This window comes from Oncorhynchus keta, chromosome 6, assembly GCF_023373465.1.
Source record: "Oncorhynchus keta strain PuntledgeMale-10-30-2019 chromosome 6, Oket_V2, whole genome shotgun sequence".
Taxonomy (NCBI): Eukaryota; Metazoa; Chordata; class Actinopteri; order Salmoniformes; family Salmonidae; genus Oncorhynchus; species Oncorhynchus keta.
The window spans coordinates 28,071,286-28,090,249 of NC_068426.1; the positions used below are offsets into that span (position 1 = coordinate 28,071,286).

The 18,964-nt window shown below is 45.2% G+C and overlaps 1 protein-coding gene across 39 annotated transcripts in view; it reads left to right on the plus strand.

The window, feature by feature from the left end:
- LOC118385337 (ephrin-A5-like) overlaps window positions 1–13,815 on the plus strand; it is a 51,063-nt gene extending 37,248 nt beyond the window's left edge. The window contains exons 2-10 of one of the 39 annotated variants that reach the window (XM_052521266.1): window positions 3,663–3,955; window positions 8,986–9,057; window positions 9,187–9,267; window positions 9,449–11,488; window positions 11,534–11,559; window positions 11,607–11,653; window positions 11,795–11,841; window positions 11,972–12,101; window positions 12,149–13,815. In XM_052521266.1, the coding sequence (XP_052377226.1) occupies window positions 3,663–3,955; window positions 8,986–9,057; window positions 9,187–9,267; window positions 9,449–9,573 (571 nt within the window). In that variant the 3' untranslated portion in view covers window positions 9,574–11,488; window positions 11,534–11,559; window positions 11,607–11,653; ... (1 more) ...; window positions 11,972–12,101; window positions 12,149–13,815. Of the gene's footprint in view, window positions 1–3,662; window positions 3,956–8,985; window positions 9,058–9,186; window positions 9,268–9,448; window positions 12,102–12,124 lie in introns of all 39 variants that reach the window. The other 38 variants (XM_052521254.1, XM_052521262.1, XM_052521246.1 and 35 more) reach the window with 38 other exon arrangements.
- Window positions 13,816–18,964: the final 5,149 nt, after the last annotated feature.

Sequence of the window (18,964 nt, forward strand, 5' to 3'; positions counted from 1 at the left end):
ATTCATTAACCTGTCCTGTTCTGTGACTTAACTTCTGATGTCATTCAGGGAAAACAGCTTAGTATTACTGTAAACTTCTCTTTCTGTTTTTGTTTCTCTCCTTAGCACTCTAGTTCTCACTCTCCTACTCTATATTCTGTCTATATTCTCTTTCTGTTGCTCTCATTGTAATATTCCTGCCATGTAGGACCTACCTCCCACAAACAGCAATGGGTGTACAATCTAAAATTCATTTACTCTCGCCCTTGTCTGACAAGCTCAGACAAAACCTTTTGTTCCCAGGGAAATTGACCACAAAGAAAAGAGAGAAGTGTATTTAAAACAAAATAGTTTCTCTTTTCTCATCCATTTTTGCTGTCAACAACCAGTCTGCCTCTGAACCCTGGCAGACAGCACTCCCTCTCTCTCTGTGTGTGTGTGTGTGTGTGTGTGTGTGTGTGTGTGTGTGTGTGTGTGTGTGTGTGTGTGTGTGTGTGTGTGTGTGTGTGTGTGTGTGTGTGTGTGTGTGTGTGTGTGTGTGTGTGTGTGTGTGTGTGTGTGTGTGTGTGTGTGTGTGTGTGTGTGTGTGTGTGTGTGTGTTTATCTGCACAGATGTGTGTGATCACTGATCAGTGGAGGTAATGATGTCTGAACCATGGCTGGTGGTGGGGTTGGTGGGGTTGGTGGCACAGGTTCCCAGTGCTATGAATGATCGGCCGGGTGGATGGGGGTCAGGTCCTCCTGCCCTGAGGGAGAGGGGGAACACCAGGCAGAGGGAAAGATAGACTCCATATGCTGACATCAGAGCCCAGGGTCTAATGACCAGATGTATTAGCCTCTACCCTGTGGGGCCACAGTAGTGAAATGACCTACCTAACGAGCTCCCCCTAGAGGTCAAGGATATGAACTACATACCGTGTGGGGTGTGTGCTTGTGCGAGTGTGTAGAACACACAACAAATGTCAGGAGAATAGATATCAAGGAAATATTTTAAAACCCAAGCACAGAGACTGTGGTCTGTAATACACATTGCTTTAAGCTATGATTGTTGACTCATAGGTTTTCAATGGAAAACAATGTAATTATGTGAGAGACAGTGCAGTTGAACCTTGAAATGTTTGCTCCCATGACCATTTAGTTTGTATTTAGACAGTTGTTATAGTCCCATTATGTGGTTCGGGACAGGTCAGCAGTTTCATGTGGTCTGAGCAGGGAAAGTGTCTCCTCTTTTCTTCCATTGTTATAAAACCATTGGAATCTGACCTTGCTCTGACCCCACTGTAATCATGTGTTGTAGAAAACACCAGGAAGGCTTTCTCTCTCTCTCCCTCCTCCTCTCCTCCTCTGATCCAGGGTGCAAACCATTCATTACCCGTGCTTGGTCACCTGAGCGAAAGAGAGCGGGAGAAAGAGGAGAAAAAATAGGATTAGAGGAGTAAAAAGAAGGATTATCGTTATGAGTGTGCTTTGTTAAGAGTACTTGCCCCTGAATCAGACATGAGCCTGTCTAAGTGGCTGTGAGTAATTCAGCCAATCAAGCGTAATTAATCCCAAACACGACAGTGCTAGGATTTGGGTGTCTTGTTTTTTAAAACTCTATTGGCTTATCGCGTTACATTGAACAACTGAATTAACAAATGAAGGTGTGGATTTCTTAATCACGTTGTCGTCAGTTTTAAAGCCTGCATTATTTACTTCCTGCTACATTTATGTTCGTTGTAAGAGACTCCGAACGTATCCTCATTCGTCATTGTTTTTTGTGCAAACCCCCAAAAGGACTCTGAGAAAACGCCGATGTCCCAGTTGAGCTCTGTCTGTGCGTTGTGAAGCATTACTCTAGCCTGAAGACATTCACAAAAAGATTGAAAACTCACACTCGAGGTGCTAATGAGCTTCAGACTGAGACATATGTCTCGGCATTATGGTTCAAGAATATGGCTCAGTGTGGATCGATATTGGGCACTATCACTCACAAGGAAGGCTCTCTCAGTGTATCTGTGGTGAGCATACTCTCCAGGAGGGCCAGAGTAATCCTCTCTGCTGTCCCTGTTAGCTCATCTGACGTAAATCTTCCGCTCGTCATGTTCAGAAAAGGGACCACTCCTCACCTCTCGGTCAGACGAACATCGAGCCGAACTCTCTTCTCTAATCCGTGTTAATCTTTATGGCAGGTCTCAGGCCAGATTTGAGTGACAGTTAGGTGAGAGCATCTACATGTACACACAGGTTGACTTGAAAGGTAGCATTAAAAGCTTAAGGAGATGGACAGACCATGCTGGCTATCCCACAGTGCCTCTGGCTGAGGAAGTGATACTTACTGGTGGCTTTCTGTGGTTTGGTTGCCCTCTGTCAGTTATGGTATCAGTGAAAGCCTCTGAAACTGAGGCTGATTGAAGCCCTGCTGTGTCTGCCTGGAGCCACAGCACTCAGCTGGAGCATGAGAAAAGTGGAGAGAAAACAAGGCTTTGGTTTTGTGTTTGACCAGACTATAACTTGAGAGAAAAATGATGAGAATCACACACATTGACACACTCTCACACATAATATAGGACACACACACACACACACACACGCACGCACGCACGCACACACACACACACACACAAGCACACACACACCTCTGTGGCCCACCAAACCCAGTAGTACAGTCACTAATCCTGCAGCACATTTGCTATCCGTATAATGACAACCTGATACCCCCAGCAGGTCCCAACCCACACACACCACCCTTTATACGGGGTGGCAGGGTAGCCTAGTGGTTATAGCGTTGGACTATTAACCGAAAGGTTGCAAGTTCAAATCCCTGAGCTGATAAGGTACAAATCTGTACAAAATAAGAATTTGTTCTTAACTGACTTGCCTAGTTAAATAAAGGTACAATACATTTTAAAAATATGCCTCTTAAAGCCTGGAAATGTACGTGTCAGTGAGAACAGCTGCACTGCCGTCCAACGCAGGCTCCTCTCTCACCTGACCCTGAATCAGTTCTGAGTGGTCCTTTCCCCCCTGGAAAGGTTGTTAGGTGGGTGTAACATCTGCTCCTTGGCCTGTGTGTCTCAGTCCTTACTTGAGAAACCTCCCACAGAGCCAGAGTGAGTTCACCCGTATGGGATCATCAGTGCTCAGCATGCACAGGCGCGGTCTCCAAGCCTGTTCCCCCCGGCCCCAGTGTGTCAATGAACAGAGGTGGAGTATTGAAGACATCCGCAGTATGTCAGTGATACCGAGCTCGGGCCATTAGCGACTCCTGAGACGTGCCGGCCATCCTATCCCAATCTGGCTCCACTAAAAGCATCAGAAATGCAACCGTATATGGCGCCTATGGGAATTTGTGTTTCCCCATCACTCCACAGGAATGAATACCTGGCATACCTGGCAGTCTGAAGTGTCTCTGTCTTTCACAACACATCTGGTTGCATTTTCTCTAGTTTAGGGCTTTAGTTCACAAACATTTAGTGTATCTTATGTTATTCCCCTTTTCCAAGTCATCACCGACCTGACATGACACACTAGGTGAGAGCTACATAATGAAGCTCTTGCGTATACTTTACCTATCCAACAGTGTGAGATCAGTGATGACATCAAGACCGGTAGAGTCATGGAAATGTGTGATAGTATCAATACTATTAGACCTTGTGGTCTTGAAGACTCCTACTCCATAACCCTTCTGCTTTCCTTCCCAGGTTCTACCGGGGTGACTACCACATCGACGTGTGTATAAACGACTACCTGGACGTCTTCTGTCCCCACTACCTGGACTCTGTCCCAGAGGAGCGGACAGAGCACTACGTCCTCTACATGGTCAACTACGACGGCTACAGCTCCTGTGACCACACGGCCAAGGGCTTCAAACGCTGGGAGTGTAACAGGCCCCACTCCCCAAACGGACCTCTGAAGTTCTCCGAGAAGTTCCAGCTCTTCACCCCCTTCTCTCTGGGCTTCGAGTTCCGCCCCGGCAGAGAGTACTACTACATCTGTGAGTAATGGTAATCTTTATGGTAATTTAGCACATGCTTATAGTCAAATAAGTTTAAAGTTAACAAAAGCATTCCGTATAAAGTACGGGAATCAAACCCACAACTCTGCTGGTGCAAGCGCCATGCCCCAACAAATTGAGTTATCAGGGCCATGTATGCCTGAATACCACTCATTTACATATCATAGAAAAACACAGTTGGTACCACAGTACAGGAATACAGGAATGCTTTGCTTAAAGGCAGAGAGAGAGAGAGCTGCCACAGTCTTCCTGCATGGCATTTATGATATCAGTGAAGAGTTATTATGTTGTGGGCTCTGGCTACTATGGAAAAACACAACATACTTTAAATGATTCAAGGGTGTGATATGAGGCCAAGCATTTTGAGTCCAAGCATGGAACTGACTGCGGGGGGACAATAGCAAAGTAGAACTGTGTTTTGTTAGTCCTGGGAAAGAGGTTCATAACCCAACATTTGCCTGAGGGAAAACATCTCCATTCTCATGGTCTCCATATGAAGAGACTTTGTTACAAACTCGCCAGGCTCAACTTTCTGCTGCTCGTGAGAAGGCCTCTGGAACACAAGCATCTGAAGCCATGTTTTTACAAGTCGAATCGGAGCCTTACAGGGCAGAGATCTGAGACTAAATAAGAGATAACACTGGGCAGCCTGCTAGGCTACAGTATTTCTGATTCCTCTTACAGAGATGGCTTCACTTAGGCCTACTCCTCAGTAGCCTCAGCCTCGGTCCTCAGCTGCACGCCTCAGACCCCCGTCATGTGATTTAGGAGAAAGCTGCCTGACGAATTGGCAGTCCTTAAAGGCACATGATATGATGACCTGCCCAATCTCCTAGGATGTTATTCTACTGGATTGGATAGATTGAGTAAAGGATGGTGTGGGGCAGGTTATGGACTTTACGTTAGGTTGTCTCTCAGTCTCTGTTTAATGTGCTAATAGGAGAGCCAAGATGGAGTCAAAATAGCCATCAAGTATATATTGCCATACTGGCTTTTACAGTGAAACTGGGGGAGAGAGAATGAGAAAGAGAGACTGGCCACATGGCCTGAAGGCATTTCCTTCCTTAGCCCAGAATTATTATTCAACAGTTAAAGATTCACTCAGAAAAGAGGCTGTTTTTCACCAAGAACACGTCACCTGCGAGGAGGATGAAATAACAAAGAGGCGTGTACGTAATCACACCCCGGGGAACATACCGAGGTGTACACTAATCTGCTCCAACATCATGTTCCTCTATGTAGTTCCAGAAAAGCTGGATATCTCACAATAAACCACGTGATATCAGTTTCAGTATCACATTGCATGTGTCTGATCTGTCAAGTATGACTAAAGAGTTACATTGTCAGATGATACTAGCACATGTTGTAACACTACTGGACAATAGAGCTGAGAACTTAGAGCAAGTAAGTCAAGTGTTTGGGGGTTGACATGTGCCGGTGACAACGACTCAGCGCAGAGGACAGACAGACAACCCTTTGTCCCCCCCGTGGATAGTTAACCCCCCAGGCGACGAGAGGAAAGGAAAGGGTGCGGTGGGACATGGGGTGGGTTAAATCAAATGGCTGACACCTGCGGTTGGCCCTGGGTCTGTCCGTCCGTCTGGCAGACAGATGTCTGCAGGAAGCTATCAGGCGGATCAGAAGGGGCGTCCTGAGGGGGGGAGGGGGGGTCAAAGTTCAGCATGTCCTGATGGCTGGATGTGAACCCGGGCTTCTCCCAGGCTACAGCTGCATGTTTTTCTAAAATAGCCAATGGGGAAGTGTGATCCAAATCTCAGGGGATAGAAATCCAATTATCTGGGGAGACAGTGGAGAGTCTGTCTCTCTCTGTGTGACTAGGGCTGACTGTATGCTGTAAAGCTTCAAAAGCCCAGGTCCTACTCCGTACACAGTCTGAAGATCTACATAGATAATGAGATAAACCCTGTTCAACAGTGTGTTTGTTCCACTGTCTAGGGTTTTGCTTTGTTCCGACAGATACAAACTGATCACAAGGGAATCATCTGATCCCATCGTATTTATACCAGATCTCCAATTCATCTCCGGTCTATACCCCAGACTTAAGTTACACGGCATATGAGCCCCTAGCTTGTGTCTGGTCATGTGTGTGTGTCTGCGTGTGTGTGTCTGGTGTGTGTGTGTGTGTGTGTTCGGGAGTGTCTGCATGTGTATAGTGTGCGTGGACATGTGAGGAGTTTATGGGATGGTGTGTGTTCACAAGAGGATGCTAATCTCCTCCACTCGGCCGCATGGCATGACTAACCTGGGATCTAGTGTCGCAGCGCGTGAGACAGGGTCGTAGAAAAGCAGCTCACGGCTGTGTGGGGTATTGTGGAGTCCAGGCTCTGTCTCTGTCTGTCTGATTGACTGACTGGGAATAGAAAGGGAGCTAGAACAGTCTGGCCTGGGTGCCTGCCACTGTAGGGGTGTGAGGTAAGTTACACGATACTCGCTGACACAGACAGAAGAGCCATGATTGACGCCACACTGCCAATATAACTCTCCACATCAAGTTCTAAAGACAATTTTTATCATATTTCATAGCCACGCTAAGTGCTTTAAAATCGTAACCTCAGTCTTCAGTCATGGAAATACTGACATGGCTCGTTTTTATCAGGAATTGACTGCCAGTATCATTCACGGGGAAGAAGAGTGTATCAAGATAGATGATAGGCTATAGGACACTCTATAGATAAACTGTATTGCTCTCTCTCTATCTCAAACACACACACACACAAACACATGCACACACACACACACACACGAACACGCACACATGCACACGCACACACACACACACACACACACACACACACACACACACACACACACACACACACACACACACACACACACACACACACACACACACACACACGACACACACACACACACACACACACACACACACACACACACACACACACACACACACACACACACACACACGCACATACACACACCCACACACAAACAGACAAACAGCATGATGGTGCCCTGAGGTGTGGGGGTTTATGTCTAGATTAAGAGCAGCTTGAGACCCCAGGCAGGCCAGGAAATGACGGGGTCAGAACATAGGGGCCCATAGAGTTGGGGGTTGCTGGGTGGGAGAATAAGAGAGGCATTCTATAGAGGGGAAGAATACAGTCACGGTCAGGGTCTGTCAAACTAGCAACAAGAACAAGATCTCAGTCACAACCTACTTTCAGAATAGAAGTGAGATAGGGACTTCAGAACTATTGCTTCTCAAGACATCACACAATGTGAAACACCCGCAGTCAAGTTTGTCACTTTGGTGACTACGTCCTAGGTGACATTGTCTAGTTGTTGACAGGTCAGAAGGTGAAGCGGCCTGAGTTGAAGTGACCTGCCACCATAGGGATTTAGTGAAGCAGCTGTCATATTTCAGTTATCCAGAGTAGTAGTCTGTGTTGCAGGGTTGTGCTACTTTACTGCTAATAGAACCCAGTGGCAGGTGTTGACGGCCTCTGCAGCCAATCAAATCATTCATAGCAGATGGTGATGTTACTCTGAGCCAATCGAATTCTGTGTTGCAGATGTGGACAACATTTGGAGCCAATAGAAGTTTGAGTAGCAGGTGCAGACAGTTCTTTCAGCCAATAGACGTTTGAGCCGGTGTGGATGTCTCTTGAAAGCCAATCAAAATTGAAGGGGGCAGGTGTTTGTTTTGTTTAAAGCTAATGGAAGTCTATGTCGCAGATGTTGCCCTCACTCAGTAGCCAATTGAAATGTGTTTCAGGTGTTGATCAACATTGCTAATTCGTAAAAGTGGCCTACAATATGCTACATTCATCACAAGTTGCATCCTTTCAGAACCTAGAATAATAGTGAAGACATCAATATGAAATAACATAACAGAATCATGTAGTAACCAAAAAAATGTTAAACAAATCAAAATATATTTTATATTTGAGATTCTTCAAATAGCCACCCTTTGCATTGATGACAGTTTTGCACACTCTTGAAATTCTCTCAACCAGCTTCACCTATAATGCTTTTCCAACAGTCTTTGAAGGAGTTCCCTCATCTGCTGAGCACTTGTTGACTGTTTTTCCTTCACTCTGCTGTCAAACTAATCCCAAACCATCTCAATTGGTTTGAGGTCGGGGGATTGTGATGGCCAGGTCATCTGATGCAGCAAACCATCACTCTCCTTATTGGTAAAATAGCCCTTACACAGCCTGGAGGTATGTTGAGTCATTGTCCTGTTGAAAACAAATGATAGTCCCACTAAGTGCGAACTAGATGGGATGGAGTATCGCTGCAGAATGCTGTGGTAGCCATGCTGGTTAAGTGTGCCTTGAATTCTAAATAAATTATAGACAGTGTCACCAGAAAAGCACCCCAACACCATAACACCTCCCCCACGCCTTATGGTGGGAACCACACATGCAGAGATCATCCGTTCACCCACACCACATCTCACAAAGATGTCCATTGCTCATATTTCTTGGCCCAAACCAGTTTCATCTTATTATTGGTGTCCTTTAGTAGTGGTTTCGTTGCTTATTTGAGCTGTTGCCCTAATATGGACTTGGCTTTTTACCAAATAGGGCTACCTTGTCACAACACAACTGATTGGCTCAAACGCAATAAGAAGGAAATAAATTCCATTTGAACTTTTAACAAGGCCCACCTGTTAATTCAAATGCATTCCAGGTGACTACATCATGAAGCTGGTTGAGAGAATGCCAAGAGTGTGCAAAGCTGTCATCAAGGCAATGGGTGGCTATTTTAAGAATATCAAATATAAAATATACTTTTTTGGTTACTACATGATTCCATATATGCTATTTCATCGTTTTGATGTCTTCCCTATTATTCTACAATGTAGAAAATAGTAACAATAAAGAAAAATCCTTGAATGAGTCGGTGTTCTAAAACTTTTGACTGGTAGTGTGTGTCTGTACAGAATAGCTCTCAGGTCTTTGCTATTAGCGTTGAAGTACGTAAGCGTTGTCCTTAACATATCTGAAATGTTTTCACAGCTTCCACCATTGCTGACAATGGAAGGAGAAGTTGCCTACGACTGAAGGTGTTCGTCAGACCAGCAAGTAAATGTATTTCTGAAAGAACATGCCATTCTCTATTCTTTCAATCTGTGGACAACTTTTATTGCATTATGTGAAAGTCTGATATCAATCTTGGGCTCGCTATGAATGTTCACATCCTAACTCCTTTTGTTGCAGACAATTGTGTGAAAACTGTCAGTGTTCACGATCGGGTCTTTGACGTCAATGAGAGAGTGGACAATTCCCTAGAACCAAGAGGTTTGTTTGACTCTATAAAGTGTGTGTATGTGTCTTTGGGTGTGTGCCTGCCTGCCTGTGCGTGCGTGCGTTTATCCAGGAATGACAAATTGTATTACAAATACAAATTGTATGTCTCATCTCAATGATTCTTATCTCCTTCTCTTTCCTCTCTCCTCCATCTTTTCCTCCCATCATCTAGATGACACCAGCCACGAGTCAGCTGAGCCATCCCGAGGTGACGTCAACTCCGTGGGCCGGGTTCAGACTGCCGGCCTGCTGGTGACCTCCTCCCTGCTTCTCCTGGCGGCCATCTTGTCTTCATAGCGCCCAGCCTGAAGGTTTTAGACAGAGCGGAGTGGACCGCCCTGACTGGACCACAGGCCCCCCACAACCCCCAAGGAGCACTTTTTAACAGACAGTCTCTCTCAGTGCAAGGGAGAGGAGAGACTTATAAGTGGAAGTCCTTTTTATAAACGTTGCTTTGGGGAGTTAAGATGCCAAAAGCCTTTTTGTCATTTTACTTTCCTGTGAATTTTGATATTTGAAGGCCATGGTATGCCGTTGAATTTGCTCTTCCCACACCCTCTCACACACTAACACACACACACATGCTCTCTCTCTCTCTCTCTCTCTCTCTCTCTCTCTCTCTCTCTCTCTCTCTCTCTCTCTCGCCCTCCTCTGTAGCCACACCAAACATTTTGCAAGATTAAACTACGGAACAAAAACATTTTCCAAACCCCCAAATTACTTTGATTGAGAATATGATGAAGTCGTGTGGCAAATGACAATTGATCGTTTGAAGAAGGCTTGTGACTGATCAGATCAGCCAATCAAATGAGGCCAAGGTATACTGGCCAATAAAATGAGGACAAGGCATGCTGGCCAATCAACGGTGAAACAAGGATCCAAAGCCATGGTTATAGCTTGGAGAAATCCTGTTGCCAAGCGGAGGGTTGTCTGTTGTTTTCTTTCCTTTGAAGAGTCCATTAGAAGTTCCTCTCAGGTGATGGGGGTTGGATTCAATGACTCAGAGACTGGGAGAGGATGTTTGAGATTAACCGGAGAAAATAAGCCCCCATGTTTAGTACTTTCTGTCCTTTTAGGGGAATTAGTGATTGATTAATGTATTTTTGAAATAAATCACATAATTCAAGTTTAGCAGCCAACACGGGTGTATATTTGCGAGGAGCGTGGGAGCTGATATGGTATTTTGTCAGGCAAATGTATTTTCCTATTTATTCTTGAGTCCTCGTGCTCTGTCCCTTTTCTGATGACTGTCCTGGTTCTGTCACTGTAACTACAGCAGAGAGAAGCCCAAAACATCCCACCACGAAAAAGCATCCGTCTCTCTTTTTGTTTAAGACAGGTATGCTTATATTTCATTACTCGTACACATTAAATATCTGGGCTTGGACTCAAAATGTAATTTAATTGGATTGTTTTTATCCAGCTGAGTTCAGGGAAGAGGACAGAGAGTCGCTTGAGGTATCAGGGTGTAGGAATGTGAGTTATAACTGTGATCTTCTCTGTAACAGTAAACACAAACTATATGCGTACTAACAAGTCAGCCCATATTACAATCCACTACTTCATTTGGAAACATTGTCATAACCTTTACCAAACTACATTTACGTTTATAAACACAAGGTACAGGGATGACACCATTCTGTAGCTAACACGATTAGTTTCAATTATGTTTTTAGTAGTATTCTTGGGTTCTGCCAGGCAAAAAGCACACACTTGCATTGATATTGATATTGATAGGTTAGCGACTATGCAGTGATGATCCACCCACACGTCCCCACAGTTCTCCTAACTTTGCAGGAAGGTTGTGGTAACGTTGTGGACATAAGGTTCCTCTATAGCAGCTGCAGCTCTGGTATGATTTAGCCGTGTCTTTGATGTCGTGTGGAGCAGCGTCCTTGCAGACCACATGCTGGGTGGCCATGCGTTGGTTATTTCTGGAATGGAAAAAGAAAAGACCACCAGGAGAGAGAGGGAGAGAGGTGTCCTGTTCAGTCTCTGGATAGGTTCACTAGCAGGGGCGAGAGAGGTGTCCTGTTCAGTCTCTGGATAGGTTCACTAGCAGGGGCGAGAGAGGTGTCCTGTTCAGTCTCTGGATAGGTTCACTAGCAGGGGCGAGAGAGGTGTCCTGTTCAGTCTCTGGATAGGTTCACTAGCAGGGGCGAGAGAGGTGTCCTGTTCAGTCTCTGGATAGGTTCACTAGCAGGGGAGAGAGGTGTCCTGTTCAGTCTCTGGATAGGTTCCCTAGCAGGGGCGAGAGAGGTGTCCTGTTCAGTCTCTGGATAGGTTCACTAGTAGGGGCGAGAGAGGTGTCCTGTTCAGACTCTGGATAGGTTCACTAGCAGGGGCAAGAGAGGTGTCCTGTTCAGTCTCTGGATAGGTTCCCTAGCAGGGGCGAGAGAGGTGTCCTGTTCAGTCTCTGGATAGGTTCACTAGTAGGGGCGAGAGAGGTGTCCTGTTCAGACTCTGGATAGGTTCACTAGTAGGGGCGAGAGAGGTGTCCTGTTCAGACTCTGGATAGGTTCACTAGCAGGGGCGAGAGAGGTGTCCTGTTCAGTCCCTGGATAGGTTCACTAGTAGGGGCGAGAGAGGTGTCCTGGATAGGTTCACTAGTAGAGGCGAGAGAGGTGTCCTGTTCAGTCTCTGGATAGGTTCACTAGTAGGGGCGAGAGAGGTGTCCTGTTCAGTCTCTGGATAGGTTCACTAGTAGGGGCGAGAGAGGTGTCCTGGATAGGTTCACTAGTAGAGGCGAGAGAGGTGTCCTGTTCAGTCTCTGGATAGGTTCACTAGCAGGGGAGAGAGAGGTGTCCTGTTCAGTCTCTGGATAGGTTCACTAGTAGGGTCGAGAGAGGTGTCCTGTTCAGACTCTGGATAGGTTCACTAGCAGGGGAGAGAGAGGTGTCCTGTTCAGCCCAGTGGACCGGAGTGAGTGATGAGGTGAGAGAGAGACCCCAGCTGAGATCAATAGAAATCGGCTTCTCAAACCCAGGAACACTCGGTAAATATTTCCCTCAGTCCCTTCACTTACTTATACACAGTCTATTTAGTGTACTGACACTCACCCACCTCCTTTGTAAAGGGTCGAATGGACTATCAGTGAGAAATACATTTAGCCTCTGCCTCTGTAGGCTGTCATTGTGGGATTCAGTTTGACCAAATCTGTAGATAGGAAAAGTCAAAATTCATTGTCACCGACATTCACTTCGGGGACCATTGGGAAAGACGGATCACCTTGTTTTATGGGTACTGTGTATCCAGCCGTAGGCTAATAGAACGTACAGTGTTAGAGCAGTGATTCTCACACTTCTTTGAAGGGCAACCAGAGTTAAGGGAGACATTGTTAATGTTGTTGGTGAGAAAAATGTAAACGTTCAATATTAAAAAAAACGGTTGGTTTCATTTCTAAATGTCTTTTTGTATGAGAAACATGATCAATGTTACAGTCTATATCTGTCAATTCTGAATCCACCGTGCAGTTAGCATTATGTGTAAGCGTCTCAAATATCAACTGTGTGTGTGTGTGTGTGTGTGTGTGTGTGTGTGTGTGTGTGTGTGTGTGTGTGTGTGTGTGTGTGTGTGTGTGTGTGTGTGTGTGTGTGTGTGTGTGTGTGTGTGTGTGTGTGTGTGTGTGTGTGTGTGTGTGTGTGGAGGTTGAAGTTAAGGTCTCTGCTATTGGAAGTGCACTATATCCATCCATGCCCATTCCAAGAACCAGACCACACTCCTATCGCTCTCCCCTTTTGACCAGACCTTTACTTAGTAGTATTTTCATCTGGAATGTGGTTTAGGTGCCTGATGTTTTGAGTTCTTGTATCTGCTTAGTTTGTCTGTGGTCTCTCCAATGGTTTCAGATGAAGCTTCAGTAGTCAGTAGCACCATGTTGTTGTACCTGAATTCAGGAGATGGAATGTCCATTTTTTTGTAAAGCTTGTTGAGTGCTGGTTTTCTGTGCATATCACAATGTCCTAAATCAGTTAACTGTAATTTTCTATTCAACCGTTGATGTAGAGTATTAGATGCAGTTTTGTTACAGGGTGAACAGGGAGTCTGATTGGAGGAGCTCTTCACCTGAATTTGGTACCTGTTACTGTAGCCATTTAGCCTGAACCTAATGTCACTGTGCCCTCCTATGTACCCTGTCCTACTGTATGTATCTGTCCCCTGTCCTCTGTCCCTGTCTTCTGTACTCTGTCTTCTGTGCTCTGTCCATGTCCCCTGTCCCTGGCCTCTGTCCATGTCCAATGTCCCCTGGCCTCTGTCCATGTCCCCTGTCCCTGGCCTCTGTCCATGTCCCCTGTCCCTGGCCTCTGTCCATGTCCACTGTCCCCTGGCCTCTGTCCCTGTCCTCTTGTCCCAGACCTATTGTCCTCACCTCCCCAGACTGTTGTAACTCCTCCCTCTCTTCCTGGTCTAACTCGCTTCACCAGATTTTTCTGCAAATGTATTTCATACGAAGGCCATTATTTGTAAATACACGTGTTGGAGCAGCTATGACTAACTACAACAAAAAAAATGATTTAATAAAAGTTGTTTGTCATTGTCTCTCAAATTTGTAATGTCTTTTCTTTTTACGTAAATTGAACTGCTTTGTCTAATGGGGCAGCAGGTGGCCTCGTGGTTAGCGTGTAGGGCCAGTAACAGAAAGGTTGCTGGATCGAATCCCTGAGCGGACAAGGTAAAAGTCTGTTGTTCTGCCCCTGAACAAGGCAGTTAACCCACTGTTCCCCAGTAGGCTGTCATTGTAAATAAGAATTTGTTCTTAACTGACTTGTCTAGTTAAATAAAGGTTAAATAGTGGATGGAAAATTAAATAGAGACAAGCTACTGCTCTTTGACAAAAATGGAAGATAACTGTCAATAAGCAGTACGTGTTAGGCATCCAAAGTTGTTTATTTACTCTCCTCATTTCTTAACAGCTGTCATTCTATTATCTGAAGTTAAATCCCAAATAGAAAAACTACACAACTTCAAACAATCATACTTGAACCTGCAATGTGTTGAGTGATTTCTTAGGATCTCTGCCAAAAGCTGCTAGGCTTCTCATTATCCTTGTTTTCTCTCTGTGTGTCTATCCCTCTCTCTCCCTCTCTTTCTCGGTCCTTCCTCTCTCTTTCCTCTCTTTCTCTGACCTTCCTCTCTTTCCACTCTCCCTCTCTTTCTCTCTCTCACTCTCTATGTCCTCTTTCTCTCACTCTCTCTCACCTCTTTCTTTCTCTCACGCTCTCTCATCTCTTTCGCTCTCTCACTCTCTCTCACCTCTTTCAGCAATGTAGTGCGCTGCCAACCCACGGCTCTCTGCGTCCTCCCCCAACAGGACAGGTAGCCTACTCTCATCAGAGAGGTCTTTGAAACCTTGAATAAGAGTTTCAAATTTGGGGAAATGACACTCTCTAATTGTTTTATATATTAAAAAAAAACATTTTGTCAGGAAATGCAGCTCCGTCTCAGGTTCTGCTGTTGTGCAGTGGTTGTACAGCCTTTCCTCTGCAGGATCAGTAACCATGGTCAAATATTTAGCCACAGTGTGCTGTCGATTTAGGGCCAGATAGCACTGCATTTTGCTTTGTGTTAGTGCTTGTGTTTCCCAATAAGCAATATAGTTTTGCGTTGACTGTGTTGTAATTGTTCTCTCTCTCTCTCTCTCTCTCTCTCTCTCTCTCTCTCTCTCTCTCTCTCTCTCTCTCTCTCTCTCTCTCTCTCTCTCCTCTCTCTCTCTCTCTCCCTCTCTCTCATGGGAGCAGACAGTGATTTTGACACCGAAGCCCTTGCCAAACAGCAGTGTAATTACAATGTAAGGGAGAGCTTTAGAGGCCTTATCAGACATTTATGTTACAACCTCACAGAGACCCTGGGAACCAAACAACAACTAAAGGTCAAGAACAGAGTTCTCATTCGAGAGAGAATCACTATAACGATCATGTGTTTTATCTTCAACAACAAGACACAGATGAGCCACTCTACAGGATTGGTGGAGAAAAAGAGCTGGGTCTCATTCAAGGCAGACGACCTGTGATTCTGCTTGCATTCTTTGACCTTCCTTCCACTCCTTATTCAGTGACACCTAAACCCACCGCCACTCTACGTCATAGTCCTGAGGGGACCACACACACTGCTATTCTCAACCAGCACTGTGGTGCGGTATGCTAACTGAAAGACAGACAGAATATAATTTACTCTTAGTAAACCATGAATGAGCGTTATACTCTCTCAAGAATGTCTGTACAGTGCGTACAGGAACCTCGGAATAGCCCAGTATTGCGTTGCGGGGAGGGGGGTTACCTTGATAGAGAATCAGGTGAAGTTTAATCACCTTCCATTTCCATACACTCATGTTGAGATGATTTAAGATGGTTAAATCCACAGCCTTGTTCTCTTTAATGGGATTAGGCAGAGAGATTTATGTCTGGCTGTTCTGTGGATCAACTTCTGACAATGAAGCACCGGTGATTAATACGAAGGATATGTTTCCACCCCTGGGAGTGTGTGGTACATGCCTCATTTTACATGATCTGTGTTAGATTGGATTACTATGAATGTGTCATTAAATATGAACCGCCTCGCAGACAGACAGGGAGAGAGAAATATAGGCGGGGGGTTAAATAGATGAGAGGAGGTATGGCTGGATCATCTTCCTTTGAAATGTAAGCCTAGAAGCTGTTTTCTGTCTGTTTCTCCATCTGTGGTGAGTCTCACCCAAGCAGATGCATTAGCGGGAGGTATGAGCGCATCACGTTCATTAACGCAGTCGCAAGGAAAAACCTGCCACCTTGAGAAATGTCAACAACAGGAAGCGTACTGTGTGTTTAGTCTGGCAGATAACTGTGGGACACCATGATATTAAAGCCTTGTTGGGGCTACACACCCAGCCAAGGGAAGGTCAGCTGCTTAAGACTAGAGATCTGCATCCTGCATAGATGAAGGAGAGAATTATGAAAAGTAGGCAACAAGCAATGCACATAGGAGCATGTTCTCAATGGTTAGGAGCTGGATGTTCTGACTGAAGTAGGTCGCCTGAAGGATCCACACACAGTGTGCCCTGAGGGCAAAATGGGATTTGATGATCAAACTCAAACTTTGTTTGTGAAACACAATTAGCGGAAGTGGTATGATTCACATTTGACGTGTTCTACTTCCTGATCCTGTTTCTCTCCTTCGCATCACTACTGTCACACCTCACGCAGCGACTTCATTTGATCTCACCGGGGAAGCTTTTAATATCTGCTTTAATTCAAAACTTTCTGTCCTCTTCATTTGGCTGATGGTTTGAGCAGATGGGTGTCTCGCTGACTGACACAGGAAAAAGAATGGTCCAGGAATGAGATGGGGTATTAAGCACCCAAAATACGGTATCATCTCATCCAAAGACGCGACCTTTGCCAAGTGATAGGAAATTCTCATGATGAGAAAGCCTCTTTTAAAATCATCATGAGAAATCCTACCGCCGCACTGTACTGAACTTGGCTAGGGACAACTTACTGGACCTCAGATAATAGACCTCACAATGGCTCAGTGGCCAATTTTAGGCCCTATTACTGAAATGAAGCCCTATTCAGTTTTATATAGGCCATCTGTAACTCTACTCAAAACTCTATAAATAAGATGGAGTGGAGTTGAGAGTATTCGTCCCTCTCTCTCGTCTCTCTATGGCAGAGATGGCCTCGAGCTGAAAGGGGTTTCTGAGGAGAGAGATGGAGCCAGAGGAAACAGAGAATATGGCTCTCAGATTGACGAGTTCTAAATCTATAATCCAGACGGACAACATGTAGGTCTGGACAAGAAAAATGATTGACCAAGCGAAGAATGGCCTCTATGTCTGATCAATGAGCATTGCTGCCAGTTTCTCACTTTGAAGAAAAATGGATGATTCTCCTATACCCATTTCAGACAGAATATGTGGTATATTACCTGTACAAAAGGCAATGTTTGTATGAGCCCCTTTCAAACAGCCCCTTATTTACCACTTTCTTGCAGGTACATTATACCCCTTTTTATACATATCAGTGGGTGACTGGCGAATTGGGAGGGGTGGTGGCAGGGGGGTCATGTTAAACCACGGGGGCTGTTTGCATTTCAAATTACACAATAATAGTGTTAATGAATTTACCTGCAAACAAGCAGAAAACAATTCACACAGACCTGATACCTGTATTTTGGTTACAGGGTCTGTACAAATGCAAGAATCATGACTAGGCCGTTAGGTGGGGATTCCCATGTTGTTGTTTTTCACCACTTACACCTTTCAGATATACAACAGAGTAGGCCAAAAGAGGCAGCCATGGTAAATTAGTGGGATTTCAGTCTGTGTGTAAAATGGATACTCGTATGGTGCATACCTGTGACAAGGCATTACTTCAGGTGTGCAAAAGTTTTGTATTCCAGGAAGTTCTCACTTGAACAGGAGAGGTGTCTGTATTACATTGTCAAAGTCATCCTACAATGCGATAGGTCCTGAGGAGTTGCTGTTCCGGACTGATTCTACTTTTGCGTTGAATTGTTAGATAATAACATAACAAGAACAACAAACAATATGCTTTACACAAGCCGGGGCATGTGGGATAGTAGAGTCCTCCTGGCTACAGCAGCAGGTGTTCCCAGCAGCCCCGGGCTCCGAGGAGCCACCTGACCCACTACACAGTCACACACACACGTCCCAGGAGCCAGCTCTCAGAGAGGACAGGACAGCTCGATGACACACTCGTTCACTGAAGTAACAGCCACAGTCTTGCTCTTCGTATAAGGTACGAATTGTACAGAATTAGTACAAAGGTAAATGGGACAGTCAGTGGCATGCTTCAGACAGAGTTTGACTACGGGAGCCTGTCTGCAGTGTTTGTGTCTGTGTGAGAAAAGAGACAAATAGAAGGCTCTTATCTAGAGCAGCTTACAGCACTACATTTCGGGTACCTTTTTATATTGCTCCTTGCATGGGAATCAAACTCACAACTCTGACGTTGCAAGCGCCATGCTCTACCAACTGAGCCACACAGGAAGACTAGACTGTAAGTGTAATTAGATGACAGATTATAATGTCTTGTTACGGGGTAAATATTATGTCTATATCACTCGCAATGATAATATGCTGGGGTCGCACGCGCGCACACACAGATACACACACAGATACACACACACATACACACACAGATACGCACACACACTTTGCATTCCTTCCTCTATGTGCAACAATTCGAGTGACCTCCCGGTGTTTGACATTCCTTCCTTTTATAGGCCTGTTCTTTGTTAATTAGGGTAAATTATTTTATTGTTTCGGGTAATTAGCTTAGCTTTACAGTTTGGTGACACTTGCCTAGAAGTGGCAGAGGAGTTTTCATATGAGCTGGGGTTGAGACTGGGGACCAGTAGGGTTTTGTGGCTAGCAGACAGATGCTATAGGGTTTGATGGATGACTTACCATTACTCACACACTGCCACTCACTGGCACAACTCCCAGTGCTTGCCAGGAGCAGTGATGGACACAGCCAACTAGATGTGAGAATAAGGGAGAGTTGCTACTGAGGTAACTACTGTGCCAAAGTGGGATTATTTAATTTAATTTGGATCCCCATTAGCTGACGCCATGATGACAGCTAGTCTTCCTGGGGGATCCAACAAGAGATAGTAACGGTTCTTCACACAGACCACTAACTTTGCCGTTTATAAAAACAGTTTCTAAAAAGGAGGAGAGGAGGAAAGG